Source organism: Neopsephotus bourkii, unplaced genomic scaffold, assembly GCF_033783945.1.
Source record: "Neopsephotus bourkii isolate Nb327-2 ecotype Australia unplaced genomic scaffold, CSIRO-AGI_Nbou_v1 NB_1638, whole genome shotgun sequence".
Classification (NCBI taxonomy): Eukaryota; Metazoa; Chordata; class Aves; order Psittaciformes; family Psittacidae; genus Neopsephotus; species Neopsephotus bourkii.
Genome location: NW_026902113.1, coordinates 5349108 through 5362538, shown reverse-complemented (window position 1 = coordinate 5362538; position 13431 = coordinate 5349108). Strand labels below are relative to the sequence as shown.

The window sequence follows — 13431 nt, the reverse complement described above, 5'->3', positions numbered from 1 at the left end:
TAACTCTGAGGTGATCTGAGCAATGCACAACTTAGAAACTCCCATTAAGCTTTGAACAAAATAAATGAAGCAAGTATACTCACCAGTTATCTGTTAAAGCAATATTTATTTGAGTTAACATTATGAAGACCCACTGAAGTTTTCTATCTTCAAGTAAGTCCACTGCTTTAGGATCCAGTGCATTTTCAGCATGCGGAAGAGCTATGGTAGAGAAATCCATTGGACCGATTTCTCCCAAACAACTTCCAACAGCCTCTGTAAATGCAGGTAATTTTATAATCTTAAGCATGCTAAAACAAGGTCCCACCCTAAAAGTTGTAATTAATACAAACTAATTTTGGAACTAAGATTATTATGGGGTAAAACCTGCAAACATTTATAATCACTTAGGGAACTTTAAAATTATATGCATATAAATTTTGCAGCTTACGACTCAGTTAATATAGTTATGCTCTCTAACTCAATTTTCTAGGAGTGCCTATGGCTCTGGGTTTTGCAGTTTGTATCACATATGGATTTTATATTTATCTGTGCCAGAAACAGGTAACTGCAAAAGGCCACTAAGAGACACTCATTTTCATTCCCTAAGGATATGATAAATTCATTAGGGACTGTAGTGATAGAACAAGGGGTAATGGGTTCAAACTTAAACAGGGGAAGTTTAGATTGGATATAAAGAGGAAATTCTTTCCTGTTAGGGTGGTGAGGCACTGGAATAGGTTGCCCAGGGAGGTTGTGAATGCTCCATCCCTGGCAGTGTTCAAGGCCAGGTTGGACGAGGCCTTGGGTGATATGGTTTAGAGCGAGGTGTCCCTGCCCATGGCAGGGGGGTTGGAAAACGATGATCTTAAGGTCCTTTCCAACCCTAACTATTCTATGATTGTGTGAAATATAAACAGTAGCCTGTAAACTCAGTGAGAATTAACCTACATTTCACATAAAATGATGTATCGGTGTGTTCCTCACTTGTTTTCCAGAAAAAATAGTGTACAAACCCACGACTACATACAACAAAAAATAAAACAAAATTGACCTTAAAAACATTTTTAAAAAATAGGTTTTAATGTTTGTCAGAAAGAAATCTAAATCTATTTCCCTGCTCTTTCCCCATAATTGGCAAGTGTCTTGAAAATGTTTCCATTTTCTACAACATTGTATTAGCCACCAAAGCAAATAAAGAACAGACTGAAGATACACAGGCTGTATTTTTAACTAAATTTAACAAATCATCTAAGAAACAAGAAACGCAATGCAGAAAAAGCTGAAACATACAGCTTGCAAAGATGATGAAGAACGTATCATACTGACATCACTGTGAGGTTCAGGTCCTCACCATTTGTAATTATCAGTTATTAGTCTTTTAGACAACTATCTATTAAGGAAATGTTTTCATTACTTGTGTTTCTGTCTAGTTTAGACATCTAACTTTAGTAAACATCATCTTCACGGAGGTACTCCCCACTTGGGGAAGATGGAATTTGGGTATTAGCTGCAGTGCTTTGGATCAAACATTAATCAGGTACTCAGTAAACAGTGAACAATTTTAATAATACATAAGAGGCTTTAAGATGGAGAATTGTCAATTCCTCCAAGACATGCCTTTCAAATTTTCAGATAAGTTCTCTTCAAATTTTGCTTACTATTTCTCAACTTAATGAAGTAACCCACATAACAGCAGGTGACTCTTTACTTACTCTAGAAGAGACCAGGCTCTAAACTGATGAAAAATTAAGTTATTAGTCAAGAAATTAAGACATATGCAGAAAAGCAGTGGGAAGTAACAGCAAAAGTGGTCACACCTTCAACGTGGGGTTTGCAATGGCAACCTTAGGATGCCTGTGGCACTAATGAACTTACCTAGCACTGCTTTTTCACCTGTATGGTTAACTGCCATCTTGGCTAGCTGCAGTAAGCTCACCACCAACTTCACTACTACGCAATCTTCTGGCTTTTCTATCATTCAGAAAGAAAAATAAACCCAAAAGTCTCATTGTGTATTTGTACCGTGAACATATTAGAAGAACACACTGCTTTAGAATCTTTTATCCACTAATGTCAACATGCCTTATTAATGGTGAAGTTGGTATTAAAACAGTACATTAAAAAATTAAGCATTTTGTCTTACTGATCATGTCTTGAAAATTTTTTTATGCATTTGACTATGCCAAAGAATACCCAAAACTAGAATACACAAATGTTATTATTTTCAGTATTTTGATGTAGAAATGACCGTTAAACACATGATATATCAGTATCAGCATAAAAATATTACTTAAAAAGTAAAATCACACAATATGACTCCACTGACAGCACTTAGGCCAACATCAATGTTTCTGTTCTAAACACAAAATCAAAGAATATCCCAAAATAAAGGTTTTTGCCAGAAACCTCACAGAATTCGACTAGCTTTATAAACTCCCAAGATGGATACTTCCCTACATATTTGCTGCCTGGCTGAGGTCTCTTTTTTTTAAACAAGCATTTGATTTTGCTGTTCAGGAACAGTCTATGAAAAAATATGATGATCCACCAATGGGAAAAAGAATAAAAGCAGTACTTCTTTAAAAAAAATCCTGCTGCCCTGTTGATTGGAATGGAAACATGGAATCAGGCTTCAAGTTTGTTGGCATTTTTATAAAAATGAATACTCGAGTCCAAACTGCAATAATTTATCTCTTAAATGTCAGCTTTCAGAATACCATTTTATAGCCTTTATCAGTGACTGGTTTTTTAAATTCTTTTTAACAGCTAAAATACTTCTAGTACTGTTACAGAAGTGCTTCATAGACTTTAAGGCAAAATCAAGGCAACAGGCTCATCAAGCTTGTTCACCCGCCTCCAAAGGAGTAAGTATTTTTTCCCAGGTTTTGCCCATCATAGTTTAATATACGATACAATAGAAAAGTAGATGTCAGTACCCTGGAAATTTTTCAGGAGATCCTTCATCTGATCTTTATATTGTTCCAATTGCTTGCGTAAATCATACAGTCCTTCAAGTCGTGTTAAGGGCAATGAATCACAAACACCAACTGAGAGAAAGTGATTGATTTCCTGCAAAGCAACATTTTGCATTAAGCACATACAGCATACAAATAAAAGCTTCAAGTAAAAAAGTGGCTCTCAGCAGTCCACATGTGGATATGAATAGACGCAAAATAAATGGAGACCTACAAACACCTCGGTGTCTGAAATTGGCAAGAAAAAGAATCCACATGTCTAACTTAAATCTTTTTCAAGATTTACTTTCTCTAGCCGTATCTATGGCTAGAGAATTTCCTCTTGAAAGTTTGCGTTACAAAAACCACTCTGTCATGAGATATATTTTAAAATGTAATTACCTCTAAAAGAGAATATGGTCCTTTACTGTATTTTATTTTCTGTTGAGTTGCTCGCAAATCTTTAAAAGCAGGATATTCAGGAAAAGGATCTAAGCATTTGATTGCTTGGTAGAGATTTTCATTATCCTTGTTATCTATCACCAGATACTTCAACACGCCTAGGACCTGAACAGAAAAAGTAAATGAAAACCAAAAAATACAAACATTTTTGAGCCTTTTTTCTGTGGCAAGATTTTGGTAGCTGGGGGCTATGGAGATGGCTTCTGTGAGTCGCTGCTAGAAGCTTCCCCCATGTCCAATACAGCCAACGCCAGCTGGTTCCAAGACAGACCCACCACTGACCAAGGCCGAGCACATTAGTGATGGTAGTAGTGCCTCTGGGGTAACAGGTAAGAAGGGGAAAAAGTTACTGTGCAGTACCAATTGCAGGCAGAAGTCGGAATACACGAGAGAAACAACTCTGCAGACACCAAGGTCAGTGAAGAAGGAGGAGAGGAGGTGCTCCAGGCACTGGAGCAGAGATATATTCTCCTGCAGCCCATGGTGCAGTCTGTGTCCCTGCAGCCCATGGAGGTCCATGGTCGAGCAGATATCCACCTGCAGCCTGGGGTGGACCCCACTCTGCAGCAGGTGAACAGGAGTATAGATACAGCTTTAACGACAGTGAACATGAACTGAAAAGCTAATAGCTAAGGAATAAGCAGCCACTCAAAACTACCTGTTCCTGAATCTCAGGCTGTTCCACGGCAAGAGGTATTAGGGTTCCTACAATAACATGAAGGTGGCTGTCCAGGGCATCATTGCAACATGTAATTGCTGTGTGGCAAACGTGATGAAGAAGATCACAACAGAGTGAAAAGCTGCGCATGGATATGTCTCTGATAGTTACAGGTCTGTCACAAGAAACAGAAAAAAAAAAAGTGAAATTAAAGAAATACAAATTGTCATTGTCTCAAGTATTAAACTATTATACAACAGGAAAATATAGGGGGAAAGGGGAAATATAAATAAACTTTATAGGAGGAACTGATTCTAAACTTTAAAATATACCAAATCCATCAGCTCTAAGGATTTAACTCTCATGTCTTGCCTGGAGTGGCCCAACATTGGACATGGGCCTATTGCAGCTTCCTAACACTCAAAGAGGAGAATGGCTATTTCCCTCATCTTGCTGGGTACACTCTCACCAGCACAGTTCAGTACACCATCAACATGTGGTGATGAAAGGCATGCTACAGATTCATCCAGATTGTCCTCCAAGATGCCTGGGTCCTCTTCTGCAAAGCTACTTTCTAGCCAGTCAGCTCTCAAGCCTGGACTCACACATGGGAGTATTCCATCCCAGGTGACAGACTTCAGGGTTCATTGCAATAAATCTCATAATAATGGGATTTATGATAAATGCCACGTCTCTTTTCAATATTCCAGGGTTTGAAATGCTTCCAACAAGCAAAGGAATCAACTTGCATGCAAACCAAATGACATTTAGATGAATAACTGTCTTGGAAATCGAAAGCTAAACCTCAAGGAAGAGAGTATCTCTAGTCCTTATGAAAGGTAAGAATCTCCATCTAAATCTTAAGATTGAGAAAACTGGTACTTCCTCAATCTGAACACACACATGTACCAATTTTTGCTCATTTTATTAGCTACTTTTTGGTGAGAATGTAAACGTCAATACTCTTTATTAACTCAATAAGCACATTTTGACATTTACTTTGCACTTAAGTCCATGATTTGAGTATTTCTCCTGGATCCTTTAAAGTCCCAAAGATCCTTTGTGTCATCAAAATCAGTCAGGAAGAACAAGATATAATTACTGTATTTACCTGCTATTAATGTGGTGAATCAGGGTGTAAATTACATCTCGGAGGACAAAAGCCCAGGCTCCTCCTAAACCATCTTTTATCTCTTTAAGTAGAAGACTAACAAACAAGTGATAAATTAGAAGAGCTCTGTGCTTCTTGTAAATGTTGGTTGTATCTGACGCATGCTTACAAAGGGCTAGAAGGATTTTCTGGAATGAATCCTAAAAATAAATATGTGTAAAAAAAATTCATAATGCCAATACAGATGTACTTTGTATACAAAAAACCCTCCAGCAATAGCTATATATAGATTTTTTAAAAGACATGGACAAAAAGGCTTTATTATTTTTACTGCTTTAAACAAACAAAAGACCTTGATTGAAACTCATTCTCCAACCAGGACTATAAGCCACATACGTCCTAATGTTCTTTTTCCTGTGTCATTCCTCCCTTCCCTTCCCGCTTCCCACTCTCCCCTATCCCAAGAAAGGTTATGCAGAAAACGGTTATGGCAGTTTTCACTAACACAAAAAACATCAAATTAAAAACATTAGAAACCTGAACAGTGCTTCAATCCATATTCTTTCAAACTCAGTGTTCAGTTGTACAAATTGCAGTATTTCATAGAATATATCAATACAGATTGCAATTGTAAAAAGTAACTATCTTCAAGTAGTAGGTGGGTTGTGTTAAATTTTAAAGAATTTATTCCACTGGCTGGCAATATTAACTTTTAGATTCAAAGGATTTAGACAAACATGGTCATGAAAAGGGTTTTTTTCTTATTCTGAGACTGCTTATGGATAGGCAAAACAAGTTGCATATGCAGTAAAACAGTGTACTTTGAACAGCTCTTTTGCATCTAAACTGTGTCTGGTGCACACAGATTTCCCCATCTTTTAAAGTAATTTTCTCTATTTATACATTATTTGTTATTTTTTATGTTTATATAACACATGTAATAGTTCAAGCATGTGATGTGTACAAGGTTGCTGTGTCTCTGAGCTTAGGATTTCTTCCATTTCAGAAGGCAAACAAAGGAACAGAAAGGTTTCTAAGGTTGTATTTTTTTCCACCTATACATATGACGAAAATGTCCAGTTAAACCAAAATGTACCCATAAAAGAAATGTTACATTCTACAGAAACAAAATCATCATTACATACTTACAGGGCTTTTAGAAAGAACTGCTACAAGATTTTTCAATTTGCCTTTATGACAGCTATTAATATAGTCCAAGGTTGCCTTAATCACATAAGATGGAAAATGAGGAGGATTAGGAGCAGGATCCAGTTCCCTAAATGAATGAAAGAGACTATTTTTTTCCTTCCCAAAATCAAACCCCATGTTAACAAGTCTCACTGAATAAATGTATAACTCCTAGGAAATTTTTTCTGCTTTCAGTAACTAAGTAACCAAAAGCCTCCAGCAGAGTGAACTACATCTTATTTTTAGCTGTTTCCTTCTATGCCAGCTTTATAAGTTGCACTTTCTTAACATTATTCTACTATTTTTTGAAAAACTGTATTTCTAAAACCCCACATATTCATCTCATCTAAGCCACCTAGTAGAAAATTATAACTGAAAGTCATGGAAAAAGGCTTCTGCACTTTGCAATTATGGGAACAATTTGCTTGAGAAAAAAGTAACCATGAATCTTCCCATTAGAATAAGGTAGTTGACTTTGCTGGGACCTCAAAAAGAAACGCAACATGATAGTAACAAACCAGCAAAATCTAAGTTTCATTGCTCTCATTCTTACCATTCACTTCTTGGAAAGAAAAACTTCAATTACAAGCAGACACCACAGTCTGTTAATAAACTCACTGAAACAAATTTCTTCTACAAAAAGTTCTGAAATCCTCAACCATTTAACTTTTGGCAGAATCTTATAGAAAAGCTTTGGTTTCTTTCAACTTTACGTTTCTACAATAATAGTATCTTCTTCAATGGCTTCAGAAAATGTGATATTTTTCCACCTCATTTGTATCTAAACACAAAAATCCGTAAAACTATTTGCAATTTGCAATTATGCAAATAGTGGTATTTTCATAACAACAAAGCCTGAAAAGCTCAGAAAAAATGAAGATATTTATGGCATTAGAATATTTCTATCATTTATTTGACATTGCTTAAGCAATCTCCTTACCAATGGCAAGAGCAGACACTACAAGAACTGCTAAGAAACGTTTCACTTCACTTCTCAGTGACTTCTAAACATTTAAAGGCCTTTAAAAGAATCATATAAATTTAGACATTAAAAGCTGACCAATCTTACATCCAAATTTGAACTAATTTAAATTGGCATTGCCACATGTCCAGCTCACCAACATACAATGGCATTCCCTGGCACACCTATTCATTTTTTATAAAATCACAGAATGGTTTGAGTTGGAAGGGACCTTAAAGATCATTTAGTTCCAACTCCCCTACCACGGCCAGGGACACCTTCCAGTAGACCAGGATGTTCAAAACCCTGTCCAACCTGACCTTGAAGGCTTCCAATAATGTGGCAGCTATAAATTCTCCAGGCAGCCTGTTCCAGTGCCTCACCATCCCCACAGTAAAGAATTTCTTCCCAATATCTAACCTAGCTGTAGTATTACAGAGGTTCTTCTTACTGGGGAATAATGATGTGAGAAACCATGGCTATGATACATCATTACTGATGACAATAAAATACATGAATTCTCAACTTCAAGGCCACCTCTTCTTATACATGAGGGCACATTTTAATGCACTATATTATACAAACACAGTTTAGAAAATATACAAACACATACCTTACATATTTACTTAGCTGAGCTCCTCCTTCTGGAGCATCAGGTGGTTCATGTAAGGTCATCAACAGTTCAACCACAATCTCTGGTAAGTTACTATGAGACAAATTGTCAATTTGCTAGAAGAAGAAAAATAGTGGTTTAAGAAGGAAAAAAAACCATTTCAGCTAAAATAATTTAACATGCCTTTTCTGAGAAATCCCATTTTTTCCTGTATGGATTCTCTATTTGTTCAATCATTCATGACATACAATTCAATAAAAAAATTAAGCCTGGTTAAGTCTTACCTATGGCAGTTACAGGTAGAACAATTTACTTTCCTACAGTACTTAGAAGAAAAACCATTTTACTACCTGATAGTTCTGAATATAGTCTGCCTCTAGAGAGGATGACTCCTCATAAAGCATTATTAATAAAATATTGTATGAGGAAAACATGACTTTCTTAAACAGATATATGACCAGTAAACTCCGGGTTGTAAATGAATGGTAAAAAAGTTGTTATTACATTCTGAAAAAAAATCATATTTCAAGTCAACTGTCTGCTGAAGGTTTCTATTGAAGAGCTACTTGAGAACCCTGGGATAAAAATGTGGCTAGCTTGGTTGTATTAAAATAATAATTCTGAACTTGAGCTATTTGTACTTTTACAGAATATAAAGAAGTTTCTTTCAAATCTATTAAATGCCAGAGCACTCAATTTATACATTTAAAACGGATACCTGTTTTCCTAAGCAGTTTTCATCCTTAAGCATGTCATAGACTTTAGAAGCCACACTTCTTTGCTCTGCTACTTCACTGTTTCCATGGCTTTGATAGGCAAAATATGGGAGGATATTCACAAGTATCTTCGGAAAACAGTCTCCTAGAACTTGCCTCCAGTCTTTTTCAATTTTGTTGGCAAGTGATTTCACTTCTTCAAATTGACTTCTAATCACCAGGTGTGGAACCAAAACTTTGTAACAAGACCTACACACAGTAAATACATTTCCTGAGTGTCCTTGTAGTACATTTTCAGAAGTCTCAAGTGTCATACAGCAAATACCATTCCTCTACTGCATAACTGTGTGATTATTGTCTAGCTACTACTATACAAAAAAATTTGAATACTGCCAGCACAAATATAATACAAGATCCTTGGAATACATTTTAGAAGGTCTCAATATGTTATATTCAACAAAAACCTCATGTATTAATACATTTAGAAATCTGAAACCCTCTGTCATAATTGTAAATAAATCTAAATAAAATGCTTTCATGTAACAAATTTACCTGTAGAATTCCTCAAGGCTAGTGTGGTTCAGAAGAACGTAAGGAAAAGCAGACAGGCTATATCCACTGTCATTTATTTTCAGCCATTCCATCACCAAATAGTCTAAATGTGAAGTCATGAAGTCTTCTATACTTTTATAGCCGAAAATATCAGACACTTTTTCCAAAACCTGTGCATGAAATAGGATTGCAGAAACAGCATGCAGAGTACACAGTGACACTATGACAAACGTGCAGTACTACACCTCCATGCCCTCCCCAGCCTTTTAATGACTGCTTTTATAACTCAGCTCCTCTTTAGCATAAGCAATTTATCATTTGTATTGCTGTATCTCAAAACAGTTCAATTAAGAAACTACAACTACCCAGTATGAGGTGGTACACAAAGGACAGTACACATTTTGTGGGTAGAGACTGTGTGTAAAAACAACAGGCAACAAATAGAAAGAAAGCATAAAAAGGACAAGTGCACTAAAAGGTGACTGGCATGAAAGGTTGACATATAAACAGCAATTACTTCAGCACACCCTTATGAACTTCAAAATTAAAGTACACAAGATACATACTATCTTCCAATACACTGCATTTATTTTACATGTTTTCACACTGGAAAATTCATTTTACTTCCACTGGATAGAAAGATTTATTTCTTTTTTTAATGAGATCTGCAATCTTCAATGTATAAAAATCAGTATTTCAGATACAGATTTTGACATAGAAGATTTACAGTTAAAATTCCTTTTATGATGTCATTATTTCTATGGAAGTCATTAAATATAATGACAAATACATTCAGATATTCAAGTCCTACACTAGTCACACTTTTACAAAACTTAACTTTCAGTACTGACAAAAGCGTATTTTAACATTCCAATTTTAAACTAACCTAAATTTAGAACCTAAGTATAAAAAGGAATTTTATACTTGCCTTTTTCACAAGGTGAGATTCTAATCCATTCTCTTTCATAGACTGGCAAATAGCAAACAAAGCTTGCTTTTCACAAACTGGACTGCAGCACAAAACCATGGTTATAAGCATCAGCAAAGAGGCTTTTCCATTACACTGTCTGTCCAAAAGATCTTCAGGACTTGCATCACCCCTGATCTTCAAGAAGAAATAATGCACTCATACAAACATTCTGTTAAAGCAATCTTCTAATTAATAAATAGAATCATAGAATAGTTAGAGCTGGAAAGGACCTTAAGATTATCTAGTTCCTGCCATGGGCAGGGACACCTCGCACTAAGGGGACACATGGGCAGGGACATCTCACATGCCACCCAAGGCTCTATCCAACCTGGCCTTGAACACTGCCAGCAATGGAGCATTCACAACCTCCCTGGGCAACCCATTCCAGTGCCTCACCACCCTAATAGGAAAGAATTTATTCTTTATATCCAATCTAAACGTCCCCTGTTTAAGTTTTAACCCATTACCCCTTGTCTTATCACTACAGTCCCTAATGAACAGTCCATCCCCAGCATCCTTATATGCCCCCTTCAGATACTGGAAGGCTGCTGTGAGGTCTCCATGCAGCCTTCTCTTCTCCAGGCTGAACAGCCCCAACTTTCTCAGCCTATCTTTATATGGGAGGTGCGCCAGTCCCCTGACCATCCTTGTGGCCCTCCTCTGGACTTGTTCCAACAGTTACATGTCCTTTTTTATGTTGAAGACACCAGAACTGCACAAAATATTCCAAGTGAGGTCTCACAAGAGCAGAGTAGAGGGGCAGGATCACCTCGTTTGACCTGCTGGTCACATTCCTTTTGATGCAGCCCAGGATACGGTTGGCTTTCTGGGCTGCAGGCGCACACTGAAGCTGGCTCATGTTCATTTTCTCATTGACCAGCACCCCCAAGTCCTTCTCTGCAGGGCTGCTCTGAATCTCTTCTCTGCCCAGCCTGTAGCTGTGTCTGGGATTGCTCCAACCCAGGTGTAGGACCTTGCACTTGTCATGGTTAAACTTCATAAGGCTGGCATCAGCCCACCTCACAAGCGTGTCAAGGTCCCTCTGGATGGCATTCCTTCCCTCCTGCATATCAACCAAACCACACAGCTTGGTGTCATTGGCAAACTTGCCAAGGGAGCACTCAATCCCACTGTCCATGTCACTGACAAAGATGTTGAATAAGATTGGTCCCAACACCATAAAATAATTTAAAAATAGGGGCATTGGCATAAATACTGCTGAAAATGTTGCACTTGGAAGAGAAATGATGGAGAGACTCATAAGACACGCCTCTTTTCTGCTCCTGATGCATAAAGGAATGAACTGCGTTGTAATTCAAATGGAGACCTTCCCTTATTAAAGCAAGGTGCTGACAAAGTGATAAACATTGAAAAGTAACAAGAAACGGCAATGAAAGGGCAGAAGCTAATAAACAGCAGGCTAAGGTGACAGAACAGGGAGCCAAGGCAACAGAGAGACAAGACGGCAAAGAACTGGAGGTGACAGTACAGATATGACACGAGATGACAGAAAGATGAGGCCTCAGCAGCAAGCCCAAGCTACAAGAGAGAAGACAAATGTTACAGAGACAAAACACAGCAGAGAGTCATATGATAGTGTGACAGAAAATAAGCCGAAAATGTAGGTGATGTAGAAGATTTAGCATGGTAGCAGGGAAGGATGAAAAGTTAAGACACTAATAGAATAATTAACAGTTAAAGAAATTCCACAGTAACATACCCCATGGCACTTCTAGTGACTGCACTGAAGTAAAACCATTCTTTCATCTTAAGTTTCTTCTGACTAGTTTAGATTTTTAAGCAAATTTTGGTCTTGTGAAAACCACTGCTTTTAATACCACTGGAAACATGATCTTACTGGAGCTTATAAATCTGTTTTTATATTATGTGAACACATAATTTTAATTTACATTGCCTCTTATTCACTATATGTCGTCTAGAATATTGAGGCTCCATTTTAATTTAATTCTCAACTGCTACAGTACACAAACCTGCAACAAGAAATAGTATGATACAAAAGAGCAGCCTGGAACATACAGTAAAAAAGTTCAGAAAGTTCTAATATGTGTCAAATAGTGACTGACTGGATGTGTAAGGAATTTCCTCACTACCATCTTTTTTCAACAGCACCTCAGGATATCGTAAGTCCAGAACAAATTATGCTCTTGGAAAATAAAACATGATCATTTTAAAATGATCGTCTTATTCATAAAACGGAAACTAGGTAAAACTAATGACTAGATGTTGGTACCAGATTTTTCATTCCTTCCTGAACTCTGAGATACGCATTCTCAAAAGCTTTTTGCTGGAGCTTCAAGGGAAGAGGTTTCGACATTCCAGAAGAATCTCTCTGCTTCACATCTTGAAACAAACTTTAGGAAAAGAATAATAATTATTAGCATAACATTCAGTCCACAGAATTACTGCATATTGTGCACGTCAAAAAAAAAGTTTCCAATTTTCTGAATATCATCATTTTCTTCTTAACTTTCTTGTACAGCAGTCTTTCCTTCCTCTGCCTCAAACACTATCTGTTAGGCCAAAATGGTAGAGAATAGCCTGAAAATATAGTCTATAAATAGCTATAAAAGTCTCCCAACCTCTGCCAAGTGCAGGAAGCCAAACTTCAGATGTCCATTGTAATGCAACATTTCATGTCATGAATTACTTTGGGAATATGTAAAAAGTGTCTGAAAGAATTATTATTATTTTTTTGTAGAGGCCCAACCCACTTTCCTCTTTGCAAAAAAACTGGCAACATCACAGTGGATTGGACAAAATGTTACTCTAGCCATTTATTTCTACATGACTATTAGCAGATACCTAAAAAAGATCACCATATGCTTGACTTGTATGCATAATAATTCCTTGAATATAATATTTGTCCAGAGATGCTCTAACCAGACCATATTATGATTTTCTCTCATGAATTTGCTGCTTTTTGAATCCCTCAAAACATTCAGAGAGTTGAAGGAGGTAGGATAACACTCAGGATAACTGAATGTTGTATGAAGAAGTAAACCATATTTTCTTAGCATCTTGAACCTGTTAGCTTCACTTGATGTCCCCTAGTCTTTAAACTGGAAAAGACTCCCAATCCTCACTTTGTTCCACTCCTGATTTTGTACTTCTATTATACCTCCTGCATTTCAACTCTTTTTATGCTAAAGAGCTCTAGTTTATGCAACCAATAGCTGTGCATAAAGTTTTTCATTATTTTGAACATCCCTCCTTTACTCCTATTCCAGTTCAGTTATATCCCTT

The 13431-nt window shown here is 36.9% G+C and overlaps 1 protein-coding gene across 1 annotated transcript in view; it reads right to left on the bottom strand.

Annotated features, from left to right (window-relative positions):
* Positions 1-13431, bottom strand: part of ATM (ATM serine/threonine kinase) — a 65401-nt gene that overhangs the window by 28948 nt on the left and 23022 nt on the right. The window contains exons 23-34 of the mRNA XM_061374388.1: positions 12419-12539; positions 10126-10302; positions 9198-9367; positions 8648-8894; positions 7930-8045; positions 6317-6443; positions 5168-5367; positions 4057-4231; positions 3339-3503; positions 2919-3051; positions 1858-1953; positions 84-255 (exon numbers count right to left, since the gene is read on the bottom strand). Coding sequence (XP_061230372.1) covers positions 84-255; positions 1858-1953; positions 2919-3051; positions 3339-3503; positions 4057-4231; positions 5168-5367; positions 6317-6443; positions 7930-8045; positions 8648-8894; positions 9198-9367; positions 10126-10302; positions 12419-12539 — 1899 coding nt within the window. The remainder of the gene's footprint in view (positions 1-83; positions 256-1857; positions 1954-2918; positions 3052-3338; positions 3504-4056; positions 4232-5167; positions 5368-6316; positions 6444-7929; positions 8046-8647; positions 8895-9197; positions 9368-10125; positions 10303-12418; positions 12540-13431) is intronic.